We start from the raw sequence: 25,652 nt of genomic DNA, 5'->3' as shown, positions 1-25,652 counted from the left end.
TGCCTTGGAAGAGTGAAGGCATTGGCTGGAGGGAGCCAAACATGTGTTCCTGGTGATAACAGACCACAAAAACCTGGAGTATCTTCGTTCAGCCAAAAGGTTAAACCCAAGACAAGCCCGTTGGGCCATGTTCTTCTCCCGATTCAACTACACCATCTCCTACCGTCCAGGCTCGAAGAACAACAAAGCCGACGCTCTCTCCCGTCTCCATGCTCCCGAAGAAAAGACAGAAGAACCCGAGCCTATCATCCTGAGCTCACTCATTGTAAGCCCCATCACTTGGTCAGAGGAGACCATTCCCTCCTCCAATGCTTCCACAAACCCTGGGCTGGGCTGTCCACCTGGCTTACTCTACATCACCCGGACACGACGCACTCCAACCATCCACTCAGCTCACACGTCACTAGGCACTGGTCACCCGGGGGTCAATGAAACCCTCTCGTTGCTGAAAGAACGCTTCTGGTGGCCAGGGATGGCATCTGATGTCAGAAGGTACGTGCAGGGCTGTCGGGAGTGCGCCATCTCCAAAAGTCCTCGTCATCTGCCAGCTGGGAAACTCCTTCCTCTGCCCGTTCCCAACCGACCATGGTCACACCTAGGAGTGGATTTCATAACTGATCTCCCTGTTTCTGATGGAAATACCTGCATCCTAGTCATCGTAGACCGTTTCTCCAAATCTTGTCGTCTCATTCCACTACGAGGATTGCTCACTGCCATGGAAACCGCAGAAATGCTCTTCAACCACGTGTTCAGGTATTTCGGGATACCAGAGGACATTGTATCAGACAGAGGACCCCAGTTCATCTCTAGAGTATGGAAGGCATTTCACTCCCTCCTAGGTGTGGCCGTCAGCCTAACTTCGGGATACCATCCGCAGTCGAACGGGCAGACGGAAAGGAAGGTCCAGGAGATCGGCCGCTTCCTCCGTACCTTCTGTCATAACCACCAGGACTCTTGGAACCAGTTCCTGGGTTGGGCCGAGTACGCCCAGAACTCTCTCCGGCAGTCGACTACAGGACTCACACCATTCCAGTGCGTACTCGGCTACCAACCCCCACTGTTCCCCTGGACCGGGGAACCCTCTAACGTTCCGGCAGTGGATTACTGGTTCCGAGAGAGCGAGAGGGTCTGGGACTCAGCTCACCATCAGCTGCAACGAGCCCTGCGCAGACGCAGAATGACAGCTGACCTTCGGCGTGCCAACACCCCTGTCTTCCAGCCTGGTCAGAAGGTTTGGCTTTCTACCCGGGACATCAGACTGCGTCTGCCCTGCAGAAAGCTGAGTCCCAGGTTCATTGGCCCATTTCCCATCATCAAGCAGGTCAACCCGGTCACTTACCAACTCCAGCTGCCACAAGGCATTCACTCCATTCACTCCACTTTCCACGTCTCACTCCTTAAACCTTACCACCCTTCTGCTCTCTCCACAGGACCTGACGTGGCTCCCGCCGAACCCCCCCTTCCACTCATCCGGCATACGAGGTTCATGAGATCTTGGACTCCCGGCGTCGTGGTGGTCAGCTGGAATACTTGGTCGACTGGGAAGGATACGGCACCGAGGAACGCTCCTGGGTCCCAAGAAACGACATCCTTGATCCCAACTTACTTCAAACTTTCCACGACAGCCACCCTGATAGACCGGCACCGCTGGGAAGAGGACAGGGGGTACTGTCACAGACACGTCAGGTTCCAACATCAACCAATCCCAGCGCACACCATCCCCAGAGTACTGATCACCGCCACCTGCACCTCATCACCACACTCATCAGCAGCACCATAAAGAGCACACACACACAGCACTCCATGTCCGGTCTCGTTCGCATATACTTCTGTTAATGCTTACCTCAAGGACTCCTCGCTCCATGCTTACCTCAAGGACTCCTCGCTCCATACTTACCTGTCTCCAGCGTGTCTCCTTCCCTCTGTGTGCCTTGTCTACTGTGTGGGTGTGCTCCAGTCAGCTCCAGTCACCTCCAGCGATCTCCAAGCTCCAGCGTGTTCATACATCTCCATATCTGAAAGGAAAAGGACAGTAACTATCTCCATTATTATCATCTAATCATCCTTTGACTCTACTCTGCTTACCTGTTTCATGCTCCATGCTCTACTGGTGTCAATAAAGACAAGTTACCTGTTTACATCTGTGTCTGCCTCCTGTGTACCGTAACAATAGTTACTTATTAATGACGGACCATTATTTTAAAGTGTTACCAATAAATTTAATGGATTTTCTGTGGAGTGAGGTACTAAAACAAAGTTTATATATATATTAATAATGTTTGTAAGTATTTAGTTTTATTTACCGGTATTATTATTTAAATTAATTTTATTGTTTGAAATTACAAGGTTGAGGGGTGTTTTTAGAAAAATACATTTCTTTTTAATGCGATTAATTCCTCTTCATGGCCGGGTTATGTTTCTCTGTGCCGTAAACTATAGGCCATTTTAGGCTTTAAAATTTGGGGCGTGATATTTAAATGACGACGGTTTTCAGCCGTCACATTGATCAACACCCGTTCATTTGTGCGAACAGAATTGGCTGCATACGAAAGTTTAATGACGTAATAACGTTTAGCGTTGTCGTAAGCTGAATTTTCCGTTAGAATGTACGGTGGTTTCTACGTTTGTTTGATAAATGAGGGCCAATGAGTCTTCACATTTTTGTGACAGATGCAGTTGCACATACAGACTAGCAGACTTGCTCTTCTTGTCTGAGTGTATCACAAATATAAAGAAAAAAATAATAGGCTAATAATGAGGATTGTTGTAAGAATAAAAAAATAACATAAAATATAGCTGCAATGATCAATACTGGGGCCAGAAACACAAGACACACAGTAAGAACAGCAAAAGAGAGAAATTGAACATGTATAGCATAATGGTGATAGTATAGAACGGAGGTCGGCAACCCGCGGCTCTTTAGCGCCCCCCCTAGTGGCTCCCTGGAGCTTTTTCAAAAATGTATGAAAATGGAAAAATATATATTTTTTTCATATGGTTTCTGTAGGAGGACAAACATGACACATTCTTAACGTTTTCCAATGCTGTAAAAATGTGTATAATATTAAATTTCAACATTTCTGTCAACGAAGATTTGCGCCATAGCCTGCGACACATGTTTCAGCCAGGCGCGAGGGTATGCATCGACGTCACTTTTCCGCCGAAAGCGCGCTCCCTCAGCTGGACTGAGTGGCAAAAGAACCTGCTGCGTGACTGGATTTAATAGGGGAAACTGAGAAAACGCGAGTAAAACAAACGATTACACTAAAGGTTGGACTCGAAAGTGTTTCTTACAACTTGTCAAATAAACCTAATCCATGGATATTGACATACAGCCAGGAGTCGTGTTTCCTGACATTTATATGTGCCTGATTTCGACGCCGGGGATATACATAAAGCAAATCTGCCTGTGAATATTTTATGTAACTACAATATAGGTAGGTTTAAATCCACGTAATCACTTATATCAATGTTATATATATCATCATATTGTCCAGCCCTAAAATATATATAGTTTTATAGTATAGTTTTTGTCAGTGTTTATTTTAAAACACACAATTATGCAGAATATAAGATGGAAAATATTTAATTGATGATTTGTCAACATAATATATAACAATACAATATATATGGAATGATTTTACCTCAAAACCCAACAATTTGACACAAAATGATAAATGCAAATCCATGTTTCTCCGCCTGTTTCTGTGAATTGCACCGATCCATTTGCTTTTTTCTGTAGCTTTCAGCAGTTTTTAAATATATACCTCGGGAATACCTCATTATGTATTTGTAGCCTACTTAGTCATTTTGATAGTAGGCTAATATAGCTAGTATACACTTACAGCCTGTGTTGCCTTCATAAAAGGATTAGGCCTATATAAGGCTTTCAATTTTTTTGCGGCTCCGGACAGATTTGTTTTTTGTTTTTTTTGGTCCAATATGGCTCTTTGAACATTTTGGGTTGCCGACCCCTGGTATAGAAGTTGCAGGACCTTGGACACTCAGCCTTTCATGGTGTGCCAGTATCTCACAGAAGTGAGTACACCCCTCACATTTTTGTAAATATTTTATTATATCTTTTCATGTGACAACACTGAAGAAATGACACTTTGCTACAATGTAAAGTAGTGAGTGTAAAGCTTGTATAACAGTGTACATTTGCTGTCCCCTCAAAATAACTCAATACACAGCCATTAATGTCTAAACCGCTGGCCACAAAAGTGAGTACACCCCTAAGTGAAATTGGGCAAAATATTGGACACCCAAAATGTCAATATTTTGTGTGGCCACTATTATTTTCCAGCACTGTCTTTACTCTCTTGGGCATGGAGTTCACTAGAACATCACAGGTTGCCACTGGAGTCCTCTTCTACTCGACATCATGGAGCTGATGGATGTTGGAGACCTTGCGCTCCTCCACCTTCCGTTTGAGGATGCCCCACAGATGCTCAGTAGGGTTTAGGTCTGGAGACATGCTTGTACTGTAGCTCCCCAGTGCCGGCAGCACTCATGCAGCCCCAGACCATGACACCACCACCATGCTTGACTGTAGGCAAGACACACTTGTCTTTGTACTCCTCACCTGGTTGCCGCCACACACGCTTGACACCATCTGAACCAAATAAGTTTATCTTGGTCTCATCAGACCACAGGACATTGTTCCAGTAATCCATGTCTTTAGTCTGCTTGTCTTCAGCAAACTGTTTGCAGGCTTTCTTGTGCATCATCTTTAGATGAGGCTTCCTTCTGGGACGACAGACCGATTTGATGCAGTGTGCGGTGTATGGTCTGAGCACTGACAGGCTGACAGACAGCTAATTTACACTGTTATACAAGCTGTACACTCGCTACTTTACATTGTAGATAAGTGTCATTTCTTCAGTGTTGTCACATGAAAAGATATTATAAAATGAGAGGTGTACTTACTTCTGTGAGATACTGTAGGGAACACATACATTTACAAGTAATCCTAAAGACCCCACATAGCCAGCTATAGATTGTTGCAACACCTCCCCCATGAATATTCAGATGGGAATTGTGCACATAACAATAGCCTGGTGAAATTGATTCATTGGTGAAGTAGGCCAAAGTTACTTTGTTTTAAGATCAAACTATATGTCAGGCAAAGATTAAACTATTATCTGTGATCATCTTTATTAATAACTGCCTTGGGTGAAAGAGATCTAATGTTTAAAAGGTCAAAATTTAGAAACAGTTTCAAACTGTGATGATACAGCATACTTTACTGGTTGTTCAACCTGTCAATCTCAAAATTACATTAAAGAAAATATGGATAATGTTCAGCATAGTGATTAAAAGTGACTTCTGAGTGTGACTTGTTGTGACATGAATAATGAGCTTGCACTTAAAATAACAAAAACAAAAAAAAATGTGTTTTTTTTTTTCCACAGAGAACTGCAGAAGAGCTAAGAACAGGCCAAAAAACAGATCAACAAAAACGAAAAGAAGAGCTTACAAGCTCAAATAAACTCCTACACAGACTTTGTTTTGACCGTCATCAACATAAACTGAGAGCTGCGGATGTTCTTCAGTTAACTGCACATTTATTACAGTCCAATGAGTCTTGTACTGAAGAGGAGCTGATTCAGACTTTCATACAAAAACTACTGGTGATGGATTACAGAGCAAGATACATTAAAACTAAGGAGACCATTGAGATTGATTACACTCAGCAAGGGAGCTATGAAAATGAAATGGATTCTGATGATATTTTGTTCGAATTAATGTCTTTCTCTAACAAAGAAACAAGCAAAAATGATCCTGTTCACCCAATGGATGTTCAGATGGCCGCATTTCATTGTGCTGATGGTTTCCTGAAGCAGCTTTTGGTCACTAAACTGTCCCAGTGTCAGTACGCTCTGCCTCTGCTTGTTCCTGATCCATTCACACAACAGATTGAGTTTCCTCTCTGGACATTCAGACAAATCAACAAGAGCTGGAAGATGAGAAACACCAACAATGAAATCATCAGTCAAACCCAGCCAATCTACAAGGCAGAAACTCCAGTCGTGTTTTTCTTTAGGTTTGGCTCTGTGTCTTCATCCAAATCTCAGCTGATGAACAGTCTGATCAATGAGAAACACAACACGTTCTTCCACAGGAACTGCCCGGGCAGCAGCAGAACCAGAGAACTGATGGATGGCGTGGTGGAGATCGCCTGGTTCTGCCCCTCTGGGAAAAACATGGATAAATTCAATGACTGTGTTGCGTTCTGTAATTTACATGGTGATGCAGGAGACCATGAGAAACAGCTGCAGATCCTCACTGAAATGAGCTCAGTCAATGTTGTTATTTTATCACAACTTCAGAGGAATGACAAAAGCACAAAAACAATCCAAACCCTGTTCAGAAACAGAAAACCACTAATTTGTCTTTTTACTGAGGATGAATCATTTCTCACTCTGATGCACAAAGGAAAATATAAAATTGGTTTAAAAGACAGAAATCAGTCGACTGTATCGGAAGAACTCAGAAGAGCTATAAATGATTGTCTCTCAGAATCATCTTCCACTTTCAGACTTCAAGATATGACCAAACACTCAGACATCAGAGTAGATGAGGAAGATGATGATGACTGCAGGAAAGGAAGAGAAGCAGCACAGAAGATGATGAGTTTACTGGAGAAGAAAGATCTGACAGAAATCAAAGAATCATTTCTGCCCTGTCAGGGGAAACTGTGGCATCAGTGGAGTCAGAAGAACAAGGAACTACATCGACCTCAAGCAGATGAGTCAGAAAAAGACATCAGTGAAAAACACTCAGAGATGAAAGAATTTCGTCAAAAGCAGCATGAATCTGACATCAGTGAGTTTATAAAGCTCTTCATTAAGGAAATGAACTCAGATGCTGAACGTGAAAAATTATTTTTCCTTAAATGGCTTGAAATCCTACTGGATGAATTTACCTCAAAAGATCTTTCTGATCTACATCGTAAGTATGATGAAAAGTGGTCAACAGTTGTAAAACTGAAAGAGAGCAATGATAAATCTCAACTCAAAGCTGAACAAACTAAACTTGTGAAAATATCTGAGGATCTTCAAGCTGCAACCTTTGGTTTGGAGCACATCATGAGGGAGATCGGTCAGATCTATGAATCATGTGAATCTCTGAAGAAGAACAAGAAAGACCTGCAGTTTGACTTCTCTTCTCTCCCGAGTCTTGCAGCAGAGATGATGATCTCTGGATTTCCACTGGAGCTGATGGATGGAGATGCTGCTCATGTTCCTGTGGTCTGGATCTCTACTGTTCTAGATGAACTCATCCAGAAACTGGGAGACCAGAGAGTCTTTGTGCTGTCAGTTTTAGGGATTCAGAGCTCTGGGAAATCCACCATGCTGAATGCCATGTTTGGACTCAAGTTTGCTGTCAGTGCTGGCAGGTGCACCAGAGGAGCTTTCATGCAGCTGGTCAAAGTGTCAGATGAGATGAAAACACAGGTGAACTTTGACTATATTCTGGTTGTTGATACTGAGGGTCTTCGTGCTCTAGAACTGGCTGGAAGATCAACAAGAAATCATGACAATGAATTGGCCACATTTGTTGTTGGTCTTGGAAGTATGACGTTGATCAACATCTTTGGAGAAAACCCATCTGAGATGCAGGACATTCTTCAGATTGTTGTTCAGGCCTTCCTGAGGATGAAGAAGGTCAAACTGAATCCCAGCTGTGTGTTTGTGCATCAGAACGTTTCAGACGTCACAGCTGGAGAGAAAAATAAGGAGGGAAGGAGACGACTGCAGGAGACACTGGATGAGATGACAAAACTTGCTGCTGAAGAGGAGGACTGTGATGCAGAATGTTTCAGTGATGTCATTGCATTTGATATAGAGAATGATGTGAAGTATTTTGCTCAGCTCTGGGAGGGCAGCCCACCCATGGCACCACCAAACCCAAACTACTGTGAGAATGTTCAAGAACTGAAGAAAACAATTGAATCTCATGCATCAAAGTCACATGGAATGATGCTGATAGACCTAAAAGATCGTATTCAAGATCTCTGGGAGGCTTTATTAAATGAACAATTTGTGTTCAGCTTCAGAAACTCTCTTGAGGTTGCCGTCTACAGAAAACTGGAGACTGAATATAGCAAGTGGTCCTGGAGTCTTCGCAGTGCCATGATGGAAATTGATAATAAATTACACAACAATATAGAAAATAAAGCAATTCATCAGGTTGATGAAGCTGATCTTCAAACAGAACTGAAGAAGACAAGTGAAGAAGTTGAAAGATCAATGTCTGAATTCTTTGAGAAAGACAAAGATAAAGATATACTGATTAATTGGAAAACATCATTTGAAGTAAAAATTAAAGAGCTTCAGGAAAACATTGTGAGAGAAACAAAGAGGAAGTTAAACAATATTCTTCAGCAGCGAGACCTGAAGGAAGAGATTGACTCTCAGAGGACCCGCCATGAAAACACTCTCTTTGAAAAGAGCAAAGAATTTGCCTTAAAACTCAAAGACAAAACAAATGATGAAGAAACACTGAAGAAAGAGTTTGATTTGTTTTGGGAAGAGTGTGTGAATAAGATCATCTCAGATACTCATCCAATCAAAAATGTTGATGTATTGAGAGATGTGAAAGAGATCCTCAGTGATGTCTATAAAAGTGCTTCTATAGACCACAGAAAGCAGAACATGGATATTTTCTCAGTAGCAAGTTATTCTGATTATATTAAGTTAAAGAAATCCATTGGAATTACAGGAGCTTTAACTAATGTCTACAGATCAGCTCAAGAGATATTTCATCACGCTCTCTCTAAAGAAGATGAAGCCCAAATAAGATCATTAGTCACAGATGTTGCTCAGAAGACAGACAAAATGATTCAGTCATTTAACATTTCAAAGATGGGCTACAACATCAGCTACATTCAACAACTCACGGGTTACATCACAGCAATGGTAATAAATCATGAGGAAGGACCAGTGAAATATGTGTTCAAGAAACAATTCTTCATGGATTTGGTTCTTTCCATATGTACAAAAGCAAGCAATATGATCACGGACCAACACAGAAAGTTCAGTGAAGCTAATGATCCTGTAATATATTTGAAGAAGAAGAGAGCAGAGTACTACAGTATTTTCAAGAAATACTGTCATGGAGCAACATCAGCTGCCATTTTAGGTGAGATCATCTGTCAGAAACTAAAAGAAGCAGTTGAGCAGAGTGTCTACAAGAAGACTGCCAGAGATCTGACTGATGAAATGATGAAAAACTGTGAATCACTGAATGGAAACCGATTAAATATGGAGAAACACATCCTCAAGTTTCTGGCTGAAAATGAGAATTTTTCTGCGTACATGGACTACATTAATTATCCCAGAGAACACTTCAAGGATTTCATCAGAGATGAAGTCAGTCAGTACATCACTGATAAGTTCAGTGTCAGTGTTTTACCCAAGATGAAGGAGAACATTGAACTCCTGCAGCAGAAGATCATGAAAGCAGCACATGAATCTACTGAATATGTTCAAGAGAACAGAGGAGATGTTGGTTTATGGTTGAAAAGTTTCACACAGAAGCTCTCAGATGAGCTGATCTTCTCTGAAAAAGACCTCATTGGGGATGTTGATGATGTTGATGATTTCAACCTCCTAGAAGATGTGATAAAGAAAGAATTTCCTGCAATAATGACTGACATCAGCAGTGAATTGAAAACTGAAAAACTGGACCCCAAGTTCAGACCAGATGAGCTTCTGTTTGATCACTTCTGTCAGTGCTGTTGGGTTCAGTGTCCATTTTGTGGAGCTGTCTGCACCAACACCATAGAAAACCATGATGGAGATCACAGTGTTCCTTTCCACAGATTGGATGGAGTCAACGGATACTATTATGATGATACCAAGAATTTTGGTACAGATTTTTGCTCATCTTTAGTGATAAGTAAGAAATCTTTTAAATCATCAGGGCAGTGGTTCCCATATAAAGAATACCGAAGAGCAGGAGGAGTTTATGCACACTGGAGCATCACTCCTGATCTCTCTGAACTACCCTACTGGAAGTGGTTTGTGTGCAGATTCCAGAAAGATCTGGAAATGTTTTATGGGAAATCATTCCATGGTAATGGTGAGATCCCAACACATTGGAAAAAATTTACAAAACAAGATGCAGTCAATAGTTTAAGTTATTACTGCAGCTTGAGAATAAAAAGCCCAATACTAACACTGACTAAATTACTTATACAAAAGAACATGATTTTGTTTGGGTGGAAGGAATGTTGAAATGTTGATGTCATGAATTTTTAATAAAACCTCAACTCACAATTCGCCCCCTTGGAATTATAAGGTTCTCTCTGCGTTCTGAGCAGTTTTGAGATATTGAGCTTAAAAGTTTTGCATTCCATGTAGCAAAAACTATATGGGGAACAAGTTTCTTTCATACATGAAAATGACAGGGACCCTAAATATATTCTAACAGTACCATATAATAATATAATATCAAAATCCTCTCAAATTTGTAAATGAGGATTTTTGGAATGAGTCAAATGTAGATAGAACCTTCTAATTCTAAAAAAATAAATAAATAAATAAATAAATTTTAAAAAATTAAACTTTTCGCTTGGAATTATAACGTTGTATCTTTCCAAAAAATTAATTAAAGCAATAATTTTCATGAAACACAAACAGTTTTCTTATACTATGTTTTAAAACATAAAATTAGTGTTGTATCAATGTGTTGACATGCATGAGAAAGTTCAATTTAATGATTTTCATGACAATTATTTCATATTTTACAATGAATACTTTTCTTGTTCAAGTTAAGCATAAAAGGCAGTGCTAAATATTTTGTCCAGTGCAGATGTTAAATTTAGGTAGGAATATTGTGGGTAATTTAACACATTATTGCAGGAACCATTTGTCTTAAAGTTTCCTTTTGTTTAGACAGAAAGCAGCTACTGTAATGCATCTGACCAGGACTTTTTCCACAGAAAGTTGGACAGGTAAAATGGCTTTCTCTCTTGAGATCATTGTTGTAATTAAGACCCCATCAATTAAATTGTTGAGTATTTGACCTTTAAGGCTTAATATTGTACAATTTAAGACATTTTTTAAAGACTAAAAAAACACAATTCTAATGACTATATAATAAACACATTTCACATTTAAAATATGTAACTTATATAAACAACTCAGTTTTTACCAACAATGTAAAATTTTACATTTAACCTCACTTAACGTAGTTTATACAATTTAGCTACATACAGCTCAATACAAGTAATGTTGGACAGGACAGATCAAGGGTAAAACATAACCTAATATATACATAACATTCCCTCGTATGACAATGACATGACTGGAATAAAGCAAATAGACTACAAAACCCGAACCTAATGTTATCCTCTTAATAGCGCTGCTGTCTAGCGTGGTATCTAACTATGAAAATAATTCCTCAGCATAGCTACAGAAAAACACGAAAAAATACTGAAATTCCCTGGAATCTGGGCTGCTGTCATTGACAAGATCATAAATGAAATAGTAGATCATGAGGTTTCTAATAAACACTGCATTGCACGGAATTGTTTAGTCTTCACTGATTTAGCATTTTCAGCGATCTCTTCTGCTATCGCGGAGCAGTCTGACAACATGACAAAGAAAGCTGATCCTGATTGGTCCTAGTGTGTGCAATCAAAGTGCTGATTGGCTCACAGATAGAACCTTATAGAACCAAGTTAGTGTTTGACTTTGTAGATAAAACCTTTTTGTTTTATAAAAAAGTCCCAAAATGTACACAACTTAAAAAAAGAAACATCACATAATGTAAATAAGTCATCACAGAATAAGAATATGTGAATATTAACTCAATTTTGACAAAAATGTCAGATAGAACTTATTCATTTCAAGGGGACGAATTACTTAACTGTCATGGCAGTGGTTTGGAAAAAGAATATCGAGAGAACCTTGAAGCAAACAAGAGGAAACTTTCCAATCCTTGAAAGTTTTCATGTAAAACGATTTTTAAATATAAATCCACGGCCATCTACAAACATTGTGAGAGAAACAAAGAGGAAATTAAACATGATTCTTAAGCAGCAAAACCTGAGGGAAACGATTGATGCTCAGCTGACATAATTAAAAGACACTTTTTGAAAAAAGCAAAGAAATTGCTTTAAATCTCAAATACAATACAAATAATGAAGACACAGTGAATAAATAGTTTGGAAACAGGATGTGAAGATAATGAAAGACACTCTTACAATCACAGACCATAACAATCTGACATCAGCAGTAGATTTAACACAAAGACTTCCCAGCATAATTGGATGATATGGAAAGACCAGATGAGCTTCTGATTGATCACTTCTCTCAGTGATGTTCTGTGTCCTTTCTGTAAAACTACCTGCACGAACACCATGGGTGATTACAGAGGAACAACAAAGTAGCATCTGTACATCAGCAGTAGCAAGTAATCATTCATTTTATCCCAATGACTTGGATAATCTAACATAGCAATCGATCTTGGCCTGAATATGGCCTCAAGCTGACACTGCTGGCCACCTGTCGGCAATGGCATATATCTTGTCAGCCAGAGCTGGGCCATGTGTGGCAATGGCACAGCATGATCAGTGCAAACAACATGAGAGCTGAATTGTTGGTGGGAGGAGTGTTGCCCCGATCAATCCAGTGATCCTCTGGTCCAAATCAAGACTGTGACCATGGGCCAATTAAGTTCACTGTGATGTAATTTTTAAACTAATCATAATTAATTAGCAACTAACATTTATTTTTCCCACAGGCCTAACAAGTTAACTTTGAAAATAGAGAAATGGTAACTAAGACTGTGTGTTGTAACAGTGGAAAATTTTGCTATGCTGGCTAGACAGCATCCATCCAGATATAAAAAGTCTATAAAAATGTTTTGACCTATTGAGTAATCAGTGAACTTTTAACCTTGTGATTTTTGATAATTCTGTGATTCAGCTGTACTAATCTAAATTTACTCTGCTAGTAAGCGTGGCAGAGGATATATGTTGTTTTTCTTGAATCTGAACCAAGACAATATATGACAATAAATAATAGATCATGTTATATGGACTGTGTGATGTACCTAAAATCCTATAAAACCTGCTATATACTTTTTGCAGGAGAGGCTATTTATGTAATCCTTTAACAATGTTATGTATGTTATTTATGTTATATATATATATATATATATATATATATATATATATATATATATATTTGTCACTTCCTCTCTTATTTGAAATTTTGTCATCAAAATAGATAGTATTTTGATCATGTTTTAAATAAGCAAAGTTCAAAAACACCTGCATTAAAATATACTAGCAGGCTTATTGCAGCATCATCTAATAATGTTTAATACATGGATTGGATCCATTTAACATTCAGCAGGCCTACATAAAGACAACAGAACAAAGATACATATGGAACAGTGCTTTTTAGGTAGGTTTAATAGTTTTCTGTTACAGAAATATAGCAAACAAATGTAAAATAGCACTGCATATTCCTCACTGTATAAATTAAATACATATTAATCCTTCTTATTGTAACAGACTTTGTGATTAATCTTCTAATTTATTTTTGTATACATTTTTATTTTTTTTTTGTAAGTTTAAAGTACACATGAAATCAAAATTGACCTTGTTTACTTTATTAGTGCATATTACTAGTCTTGTGGTAAACAATTAATCTGTGCAAATTAAAACACAGAAAAAAATTGTTTGTCGTGGTAATCTTTAAACAAAATCTGAAAAGTTACTTCCGGTCTGAAATGGCCTTCCTTCTCTGATAACGTCAGTTTGACGGCTTGGGTTGAAAACGCGTAAACCACTCGCCTCCAACAGTTAGTCTGCTATGAGCGAGCAATGGAGAGGAGGAGCGTGAGAGATGGAGAGGAGGAGCGCTAAAGTAAAACTCTGCCCTCTATTCAGTATTCTGTTTCACTTGGAAATACGTCACAACCAGGGCTTGACATTAACACCCGCCAACCCGCCAAATGCGGATAGATTTCCGCTGTGGCGGGTAAGACAGCCACTCCCACTAGCCACTTTGGCGGGTTGAATATAATTTCAGCCTACAGCCAAATGAAAAGTAGCCAAGCTCGTCGTATCACAAAATTACAATTCAGTCACAGTTCTTTATCGATTAACTTGCGGTTAGTGAAGGCGGGATAGGCGGAATCGCGCTGAATGACACACAACAGAAGCGCTCGCGTGCGCGCGCGATTAGTTCTCCTTGCGCCTGAATACACGCACACACAGATATCAAAATGCATCGTGTGAAGTAGCCGTGAATACAGTCGGCTATGGCTTAAGTGGACGTAAACAGGTGGGAAAAAACTGGATGTGTATGACGTCCATGCATTCAGCAGCCCCCAAATAAATACCTGCATGTCATTAATGTTAATCAAACATCAAAAAATGTTAAATAAATGTATACATGCTAAATAAACATCTGAAAAAATATATATTTTTTAAAAAAATTACTAATTGTAATTTTGCTTCTTTGTTCTTTTTATATAGCCTGTTTTGCGGTGTGAATTTTGATCTTAACACCTTTTAACCTTATTATTTATTATTCTCAGGTTAGGTAAAGTAAGTCGAGTCTGGCCTAAATTATAAGCATTTTAAATTACTTACAATTTGGTCAGAAGACTCCTCTGTGGTATGTTCTTGTTCAAAGTCTTAAAACACTATAAATCAAGCTATAAGTAAATATATAATCAAGGTAGGCAGCTTTTGTAATCAATTAAATTTCTTTTAATTGGTTACTTTTCTTTTATAATAAACAAAAATGTAAAGGCAAATAAAACTTCATAATTAAAGTATAAAATACAGTAATCACTCTTGAGTCAAAGGTGTAGTCAGCGCTGGGCTTCCCATCTTCAGCTTGGGGTTTCTTGTCCTCAGCTCTGGGCTTCTAGGCGTCGGGGTACTGACGTATCAGTATCCAAAGAGGCAATCAGCTCATCAGTCTTTTATACTCGTGTTGTTTATCACAGACGTTACGTTATCTTCTTGATTGACGTACGTTGTAACTTTCCCAAAGTTTCCAGACACTTCTCAAGGCCTCGCAGGCGCAAGCTGTCTGGCTTTTGTGTCCTTGAACTAAAGTAAACTCAGCCAAGATGGCTGATGTCCTTATAAGGTTCTTGGAGTAGAACCACAGTTCTCCATGTCCTTGAGCACACACACATAGAACCGCACACACTTCTATGTGCTGCAGTCCAGTTCTGCTCCTCCTTCTCGTAAACAGCCACACACACATATCTAACAATAACTGTATATCTCTGGCCATTCAGTATAATGCATTTCTTAGAAACAAACAAATATAAATAACAATAATATTGTAAGCAATGCCTAATATTTAATACATTGGCCAAATGTGTAGCAACAGACATCCAAAACCTTAACAAGGAGGCAGGGTAATTGCATTTTCTTGATATAATACAACACCCCTTCATGTAATTATCCTGACTCATTATTCAACATCATTATTCAAGCAGAGTTGTGGCACACAAACGTTGTTCACTTTAAATTTTAACAGTAACATATACATTTGTTCACAATTCTTAAACATATTGGTTAGTAACACATTCAGGTAACATTCCACCCAGTTTTCTGGTTCCCATAATTTTAATAATCAATTATATTTCTGTACAGAATCATTTAAGGGCAAACCTTTGTGCTCTGCTTGATTTTCAAGTATAAGCCAAATTTGGATCTTACAAAGAATCCATTAATTACTTCGAGCACCCTTCAGGTCCTCCCAAAGGAAAGTGCGGCTCCTCCCCTGGCTTAGACCGTTTGCAGAAGCCAAAGGGGATCTGAGCTTCTAGGGCCATGTACCCTGGAAACTTGGGCCAACTACATTCCCTCGGATCTTTTAGGTACAAAATTAATATATGGGGTGTTTCTTGCTCTAGCTACAAATTTAAAAAACCCATACATTTTAACCAATTCAAACAGTGCACAAGGTATATCTAATTACTCTGGGTGAAATATTTTCAAGCAATACATTTCATTCAAAATTTTTGCACTTATTGTTGCATTTACATATAATACATAGTAAATATTGACATTACAACTAATACTTTACAAAAATGGTTTCTCTAGTTCATTCATTATTCATTCAGTACATTCATTATTTTAAAAACAATCCAGTAATTAATCCTTTGTGTCAGCATTAGTCTTTCTTATACTTTCTGAATTATTATGTTCAAACATAAATTATACATTCTATATCAATAAATCGATACATTCTAAATCAATAAAATTTGTTCCAATATGGTTCCCATTGTCAATTTTGTAAATAAAATGTGTCTCCCAAGCTTAAAATTCACCATCATTTAAGCATTTCATATTTTAAATTAAAAAATTTACAAATGAATCTTATAACCTGTACTACAATCATAGAGTTTCATCTTCATTTACCATAACACATATTTTAACTTCCTTAATATACTATTTCAAATGTCTTTACACTAATAAACTATACTACTTTCACACATACAAACACAATTGCTATTACACCAAGTGCCAACAGCCGCTTCCTAAACTATATTTCAAAGTCAACTGAAGACAATAATGTCTCTAATTCACACAATGGCTTTTAAGTATTTAAAGTGTAAATCATACTTTTAATAAAGTAATTTATTATAATAAATCTTTACATAAATCCCCATTATAAGGTTCATCCTTTGGTACATCATTTTCAGGTGGTATCTTATACTTTTCCAATCCTCAAAACACACCCCAGAAATTAAATGGTCTTGTCAAGGGTTCTCCCCCTAAAGCTCTCCTGAGACCAGGATCACCTAAAGGGTTTCACTGACCCCAGCTAAGGTCTCAGTGCTGCTGGATGCATTGCTGTCGTTACTTGCTATAATCTATCTTATAACTGAATAAGCATACACAAACTATACAGGACTCCTTATGCTACTTCTGCCCCCTTCTTTCAGGGTTTTCAGATTCACTCAAGGCCGTTCAGTGCTCTTGGTTTCTAATGAGAGCTTGTTTGTCCTCCTTATCTATTTTCTTGCTGTGTTCAAACACCCTGCATCAATCACAGCAAAATGACTTGTCATTTCAAATACTACAATATGTCTACTAGCACATCTTATTTATAATGAGCTCATTTTCTATTATTAATTTAATTATGCTGTATTCTATAATAACATACATAACTAACTATAGTTTTGGCTGTTTTCTCAGTTTCCCAGTTTCTCTCTTTTCAGTCCAAATCTTCTCTTTATCTTCTTTCTACATATTAGAAAATATTGCAATTTAATACAATAGATATTGAGGCATTTATTTTCCTTAGTTTCCATCATCTATTTTTTAAATGACTCTCTCTAAATATTATTGGCCTATATGCTCTGTGCTATCATCATACTTATCCACTGATTAATATTACTCTTTCTAGGTTTCTAAAAACAAAAATGTGCAGAAAAAAATGTTTTCTTCTTGAATAATATACTGTCCATATACTTCTGTCAACATACATTTCTTCTCAACCATGAAATATTCCACTAATATTAACATTCATTCTATATTTAAGAGTTGGCATATTCAATTATTTTTATGTTGTTTATGAATTTATTTAGAAAATCATTTTCATTTCTAACTCTTACTACAAGCACAAGGTAATATTATCCTGTCCATGCATTATCATACTCTGTTTTATATCAGCACTATATCCTAAATAAAATTTCTTCTGCTAAAATATTCTTTTACTTAATTACTTTACAGTAATTAATAGCTTTCAAAATATTTGTTTCAATATCACCGAATAAGCATCATAATCTTAACTGTATTATGATTTGTAGGATTTGTCTCTGTCAGATTTTCTAAAATTACATTGTTACACAATTCAGTATATTTATTTTGTCATACATTTTCTTCTTAAACTTTGGCAAGTCTGACCAATGTTGCTATGTTTACCTTCTCTTTCCCTTTTCCAAAATTATTCCAGCTTTTAAAGAAATATATATATACTTTCCCTTATCTACAACATTTTAATTTCCAGTAATTTTTCTTTAGGTTTATAAAGTCCCTTTCCGTTTTACAGTGTATAATCACCTTATAGTGTATAAGTACTGCCTTCCTCTACTCATACATATCTATCTGAACATTCTCCCCAAAACATCTTGTTTTAGTCATACCAATATCGTTGAGGGTTTTCAGCTTTTTACAATATTTACCCCTCATTTACTTCATCTGTCTTCCAGTGGACTCTAGTTTATGTAGTGGATTCTTTATACCTTGTATACATATATAGATATCCCATAATTCTCAGCTGTTTCATAATATAATATTTTAAATTTAATAAAAAATTTTATCTTCGGAATATGTCTCAATGTCTACTATTACCTACTATTTTAAACCAATTTGGTATTCCTTATTTCATATAACCACTTCATTTCAATGCATTTGGTGACGCTCTTCTTCAGTGTCAATATGTTTTATAACTTGCATTTTCTGCCATATCCAAATTATCTTCCTTTATGTAATATTAAATATATTATATATAATATTTTTCCATTTTTCTGTAATATGAACTTGTAGATTTTTCTACAGTAACACACTTACATTTTTTCTCACATTGGCTCGATTCTTCCAATGTTGTGTGTTCACATACAACAGAGATATATCTGTTCTTTATAGCAGAAATTATTATTGTATAAGTATACGTTTTTATTCTTTTACTTCCAAAAGTTTTGGTCAATTGTACAATCAACTGTACAGTAAAATCAACTAAAAGCCACATTCCTGCTACATCTATAGTTTTTGTTTGTTTGTTTGTTTGTTTTAAATTAATAATTTATCCCACAAAAATTGTTTCTTATTGGCTGGATGTTTCTACATTTCAGCATTATTTTTGTTCTTTTTGCTCTTGCTCTTTGTGGATTTTATTTACTTTCATTGTTTCTGATAAGTAAATTCAAAATAATTACTCCACTCACATCAGAACCTTTCAATAATTTACTGTTCTGTTAATCGTGTGCCAGCTCTTTCCCATGGCACAGGTAAGAAATTAAGGCTCTGAGGTGTTGGTCCTGTTCACTATGACCTCTAAACCCTGCAGTCTGCTGTGAGTTTGTCCTGTTGTGCTGAGAGAACTTCTGTCCTGTCCTTCCATGGCTCTCTGCTAGAGATACAGCTCCTCTCCCCCTTCCAGAAGTTCACTGGCACACAGGAAACTCAGCTCTGCTATGCACTTAATTTTTGTCCAATTTGTCAAAAATGATAAAGCATAATAATACATTTCATCAAATTCTCCCCTTCTTGGGAGATTAATTTATGCATTCTTTTGCTATATTCTAAATAGCTTTTAGCAATTGTTCACATTAACCAGTTTTCTGGTTGGAACATTTTGCCATCTTTAAAGCAAGGTTTCAGGCTCTCTAGATTTCTCCCAAATCTCCTGGGACAAAACCAGCAACCCCTTGCTTCGTATGTCATTCGTAATTGTCAATATGTTTTGACTACAGATACAACGCTAGAAATACCCAGCTGTTTCTGATTCTACACCTTTGTCCCTTCAATTTTGCCTTTACTGGTTAAATCACCATAGGTCCATACCCCAAATTCTATGCCTACCACATATACCAGCAAGTTACTTCTGACGAATGTCTTCCACACATTCATCACATTGTATTCCACTGTAACCCGGACCATAGGCAGTCCTATAGTCATCCATGTGCTCACTTAGCCTCTGGGTCATTATTACTTTGAGGATAACTCATCCTACATTCCTGGCAGACACACACAAGGCTTTTTTTTTACCTCCATGGCTCCTTCTAAAATTTTCAGCAATTTTCAGGCATTATCAGTGCATGGTTTAACCTTTAGTTCCTCTCTGAACCCTGGTTATATTTTTAACTGAATCATCACAGTAAATACTGTACCCTAATACCTTCTCAACACATTTGTGCATCTTATTTATTTATTTAATTAGTTTTACAGGTGTCATGAACCTACCGGTCTATCTCTACATTTTTCAATATTCGTTGACAGTATGCATTTCATTTTATGATTAAAATATTCTTAGTCCTAATATTTAGTTGACTATATAAACTTTAAAATTTGTCTTTATCTTATTCATAATTCTATTGTTAAATATCTTCTATCACATTGTTTTTCCATAAAATTCCCTTCATACCAGAGGAAATGTTCTAATAATCCAACAGTTTCTTTGTCAACTATCCAAACCTTTAGTTCTTTACAAATTTTAAAATGGTTAAGCTCTGTAACTTTATTCAGATAGTTTTATCTCACTTTGCATTAAGCAATTGATCATTTTTAGTTTGCACATCTTGCATGCATCAGTTGGCTACAGCTTTTTAGCATTTCCATCCTTCTGGTGCATATCTTAATACTTGAATTAAATTATTTCAGTTAATCAATATTCAAACTTTCTCTTTTTTCCCCTAAAATATACTGCAACTGTTTCATGGTCAGAACAAAAGCAGTCACTATCTCTTCTACTGAATTTAAAATTACAAATGCTTTTGTTATGTTTGTAAATTTTCAAATTTGCTTCAGTGGATCATCCACATATCAATTTGGCACAGGTTTTGCAAAAAATTCCCTTCCTGATGCGACCCAGCACTGAGAGTGCACTCATGCAACCCCAGTGACTGTCAGTCTAAAAATCCATTAACTATGTAACCCACTTAATTAATGATTTAAATATAGTTTTCCTTGTTATCTATAACCTCCGTATTTGACTTTTGATTCACTCTGTCATATATTGTTATTATACTCTCATATATATACACCTCTTCCTTTATACTTCAGTTATATCTTTAACCTTTATAGTTCAGTTATATCTTTTAATACCTTTTAATATTGTAATCCTATTTCTAAATATGTCTGTCCTCATTTAGGAATTTGTATTTTGTTATCTGTCAAACTTCAATCAGATTTTCACTTAGGTGTCAAACTTGTTCATAAATCTTTTATTATTACGTTCTGTTTCTCCAAGTACTGCGCCTCTCTCGTTCAAGCTTTATTATTGGCACAGGTATTACTGTGATTTCTTTAGGATTGTCTGGTTGGGTAAAAAGGTTAAGTCCTCCCAACTTTTCTACATTTTAACTAAATCAGGAATCAGTCCAATTTATTTAACTTTCAATTTGGCATAACAATCTTTTTTTCATTAAAAATCTTTACACTTTTATTGTCTATTGCTTGGATGTCTGGTAAAATTCTTATTCTTCATTTTTCTGAGTGACCTTGACACTCCCGTGAGCTCTGCGTTCTGGGCTGTGCCTGGAACTGACTCTCTTATCTCAACTCGTTTCTCCTGCTTCAAAATTAAATCTTCAGTGCACATATTTTTTTTTTCCTTTTTTTTTTTTTTACAAACAAGTATACTTTTTAAACAATTTTTTTTTTCCCTTTTTCTAACTGTTCGTCACTAACAGCTGTTACAACATAAGATATCTATTTTCTTTTTATTATCATTTATTAATTTTTTCTTCCTTTGCCATTTTTGTACTTGAGGCACTTTTAAATCTTCATCATATGAGCTGTTTACACCTGCACCTATCTTCTGACCTCCGTCCCAACTTTTCAGCTTGGAATATCTTTTACAAAGAACTGCTAATATTCTATTAACAAAAACAATCAAGCATAATGGATTTTCTCTATTGCCAGTTTCTTTTCAAACAGGTATGTCTTTTTTTTCTATTATCTATATCCTATTGTGTCAATATTCAAATCTATTGTCTAATGTTTTGTTGTTTAATGTATATACATTAGAAAATCTGCTTTAATCGCACTAACACTTCTTTTGCTTAATTCTGTCTAGTTTAATCATACTCTTTTAAGTGTGAATAGGCTTCACCATTCAACTATCCTAATTTTAATGTACCCCATTAAACGATATAATTTACAACTTATTTTACTATCAGGCATCTCCAGCATTATATTTTGTAATATTTTACCAACTGTGTATTTGTCAAATTCCAGAATACTAAAAACTCAACCACATCAATCATTAATATTTTTTCCATTTTAAATCATTAATCATTGTTTTTATATGTATCCTCAAACTTTACTTCCTAAGCAATTTGAGTACTACCTCTACAGCTTTTAAACATTTTATTTTCTTTATAAAAGACTTCAAAATCAATTGATTAAATACACATTTCAACTACCATCCATCCAGAGTATTTTCTTGGCTAACTTTAGAGGCTGGAAGGATGGACATTTAATTAATTTTAATACCTTCTACCATTAAAAAAATAGCTCACAAATTAAAATACCTTTTAATCTAATAATATTAATATAAGTATTATTTAAGTAAAAGCATTTTTCTTTTCCTAATGTCTTAGGTATAGCTATACCTATCATTGTAATCTAAAATTTTTTAAGATCACTTTTCCATCTCTTATTCAGTTTTTCTATCATGGCTTTTTCCTTCAGTTTAAAGCATTAAGCTTGACTTAGTCACTACCCTAAATGACTCTCTTTGAATTTAACCATTAGTAACAGGTTCCTTAACCTCTTTAATAATTCTACAATATAATTTTGACTTTAAAAATACATTTTTTTGTATAAAAAAATCATAGTACTTCACATATAGGTGGATTTTATGGTTTTAATTATGCTTTTGCCAATTATAACTTTTTTCGTTTTCTTCTTTACTTGTTTTAATCACTAAATCTCTTACAATTTATTACTGCTAATAAACTGTAACCTGTAATAACAGTGATTCAATATTTTATTTTAGCAAAATAAAAATCATATTCTTTCTTACCTGGTAGCAAAGTTTTCCTATAGAAAACCTGTGGTATTTGAGTCTCAATCTCTCCTTTTTTCTAAACTTTTCTAGGCTTTTCTAGTCAATCATTCTGAAGTTGCTTCAGTTTTCTACTCTCAATCTTATTATTTTTTTTATAAACTTAATCAGACTTCTAATCACTTTTTAAGTTTTAAGTTACTCTATCATATTAGCATTTTTTCCCCAGCTGTATAGTCATTATTTCCTGTTTAATAAGGACTAAAGTAACCTTAGATTTGCAATATGTTAGGCTATACAGCATGTTTTTTAGCCTTTCCCCCATCACTATATTGTCCAACAAATCTACTAATGTTATTTATTTATTTATTTTTAGAGTAGTCTTCTGTTGATTTGGTTTTTAAATCCTTTTCTTAACTTTGATTAACTCTCTCTAAATCGCATTATCGATTGTGAGATTGTGCTAAGCTTCATTTTTTCTTTCGTTCAATTTATTGCCCTTTATTTTTCTGGTATTTTTCAACAGCCAGTTTATATGTCTATACAAATGTAATTTGAAAATTTAGTTATTACTTATCTCAATATCACTTTTTCTTTTATCCATTAATATCTCTCAATAATAACCTGTTTAATTTATTATTTTAATTTCATTACTTTAATTAAACTTGTTGATACAGGTCTGTCTTGCAGGGGAATTTTTCTCCTGTCCGAATAAGCACTATATGATTATAATGTCCTTTCCCTTTAACTTGACTAATTTACTGACAATTAAAATATTACTAACCAGAGTTATATTTACAATTTTAATTCCAATATTCTTTCTTGTACACTATTCTGTTTGTCATTGAACTCCAAGGGTGAAAATCTAGACTGGAATCACCAAAATCCCACTGTTACTCTGGTCTTTTTCCAACTCTTTATCTGGACTCTGAAAAATCTCTCTGACAGTTTTAACACTCTCTTTTGAGGCTTTTGATATTCTTGCTGGCATCTTACTTTCTCTAACTCTTTTTAGAATCCAATTTTTTATTTTTTTATTTTAATGACAATATTACTAGCTCTAAAACTTTAGTTACTTTTCCACTTATTGTTCCTACTGCATTAAAAAAATCTGTTTCCCATTTTAGACCCTCGGTTTGAGCAATACGGTTAAGGGTGAACACCAAGCTGACTTTATCTGTCCGTAAGTCAAATTTCTGTTAGGCACAACTTTCTTTTCCCCTCTTTTCTTAAGTATCCTACATCATTTCTCACTATATCTGAATATTTATATTCCATCTTTAACCTCAGGCTAATCATTCAATATTTAAAGTGTTACTTTTATGTCAACTGTTACAGTAGTCTAACGTCTTTTAATATAATGTATCAGATTCTCTGCTTTCACTATCAGCGGTATCAGAGTCAAATTCCAGCTCTGAATACGAGCTCTAACTCCTCTGGCTCTGTCTCAACCTGTCTCTGCTGTAAATCTCTCCCTATCGCAGGCTTCTCATACTGAAGTGCAGATGGCTGAGAGGGTCCTGGCACATAATCTTTTCTCATCCTAGATTTTTTATTATTATTATTATTTATTTATTTTTTAGTTCCTACTACTTTGCATTGTTATTTAACAAGTTTATTGTTAACAATCTATCTTCCATTATCCTCATTGTCTGGAATTTTTTAATACATTCTTTCAATACTACAGTATTGTTACTGTCCTTTTAAACTTTATTTAACTTTCTATTAAAAGAAAAATTACCTGACTTATTTTGTAGTCAGTGCCTCTCTTCAGTTATCACAACTATTGTTTTCCAGTCTTTAAGCATTAAGAGTTCTGAATTATGAGCTCTTCTCGCTCCTCAGACAGTGCAGTGTGAGAGACAATCTGACACACACCGCTGTTACATGTTTGAGTCCGAGCTTCTGCTCACAGACTCTTTAACCTGTACACCTATTTTACTCTAAAATCATCCCGACTGTTCCGGGAACAATTATCATATTTTCAATTCACTTTTTCTTAAATTACCATGTCACTTAAGATTATTTTCCCAACACATATTGTTACAGATTAAAAGTCAGACTTTTAGCCTGCCTATATCCACTTCATAAAACTGTCTTCTGACTATGTTAGGCGAATTTCTTCCATTTATTTATAACTATTTTAACAACTATTTGATAAATCCAGGTCTGGTGGTTTAAATAGTATTCTTTTTGGAAATCTACCACACCTATAAGAATGTAAAACATTTTCTTTAGATTTATGTATCAACAGTATCTATCACATTTTCCTGTTCTAGGAGCCTCATACTGTAATTTTATCACAGGTACACATTATCCCCGTTTCCACTTTTTCTTCTTGCATTGCTGCTAGACCTACCTCAGTCTTTAAGTTTCAACCATTTTGTTCTGTCACAGGAGCCACTTTCCATTTCTAGAACCAGTGTGTCTGCTCGAAAGGCTAATTTTTCTTTCTCATTGTTAAGCTGGATTTTCGCTGGGCTCTCCCTGCCATAAGCGAAGCGTCCTTCACTAACAGGTCATATCTTTAGCCCGTCTCTGCCTTTCATTCTCTGAGGTTAGCTATGTGAGACTTTCTGTCTCTCCTACAGCTTTCTTAACCTTTATGGCTCCCTGGCTCGTAAAGTTATCTGTTCTACGCGTGTTCAACCCTTTCTGGGTCGTCTATAAATAATCCCACTTTATTATTTATATTTTTGGGTCTTACAGGTTACCTGGTGATTCATAGCTTTCTGAGTTTTTATATCTAAAACTCAAGTGCACGAGTCCGGAAGCGAATGGGAAAGCATTGCTCGATTGACCGTGGCCAGGGGTCGATGGATCAATGCCCCACGTTGGGCGCCATGTTTTTCGGTGTGAATTTTGATCTTAACACCTTTTAACCTTATTATTTATTATTCTCAGGTTAGGTAAAGTAAGTCG

At 36.3% G+C, this 25,652-nt stretch overlaps 1 protein-coding gene across 1 annotated transcript; it reads left to right on the top strand.

Moving 5' to 3' along the window:
* The first annotated feature begins 127 nt into the window (after positions 1–127).
* LOC125257083 (interferon-induced very large GTPase 1-like) lies at positions 128–10,539 on the top strand. The gene is made up of 4 exons (XM_048177143.1): positions 128–413; positions 654–839; positions 1,431–1,726; positions 5,415–10,539. Exons 1-4 carry the CDS (start codon positions 128–130, stop codon positions 10,242–10,244), a joined length of 5,598 nt encoding a protein of 1,865 aa, XP_048033100.1. The 3' UTR covers positions 10,245–10,539.
* The last annotated feature ends 15,113 nt before the right edge of the window (positions 10,540–25,652 follow it).

The sequence above is a fragment of the Megalobrama amblycephala genome, linkage group LG1, assembly GCF_018812025.1.
Source record: "Megalobrama amblycephala isolate DHTTF-2021 linkage group LG1, ASM1881202v1, whole genome shotgun sequence".
NCBI classification, from domain to species: Eukaryota; Metazoa; Chordata; class Actinopteri; order Cypriniformes; family Xenocyprididae; genus Megalobrama; species Megalobrama amblycephala.
The sequence above is the reverse complement of the archived record's forward strand: the minus strand, read 5'-3'. Positions and strand labels throughout refer to the sequence as shown.

What these genes read in the sequence shown, in the direction of transcription:
- LOC125257083 (XM_048177143.1), top strand. Translation starts at nt 128, where the DNA reads ATGTTCTTCTCCCGATTCAACTACACCATCTCCTACCGTCCAGGCTCG. An exon ending in GGCATTTCACTCCCTCCTAG is followed by an intron (nt 840 to 1,430) that starts GTGTGGCCGTCA and finishes CTCTCTCCACAG; the next exon opens with GACCTGACGTGGCTCCCGCC. An exon ending in CAGCGCACACCATCCCCAGA is followed by an intron (nt 1,727 to 5,414) that starts GTACTGATCACC and finishes TTTTTTCCACAG; the next exon opens with AGAACTGCAGAAGAGCTAAG.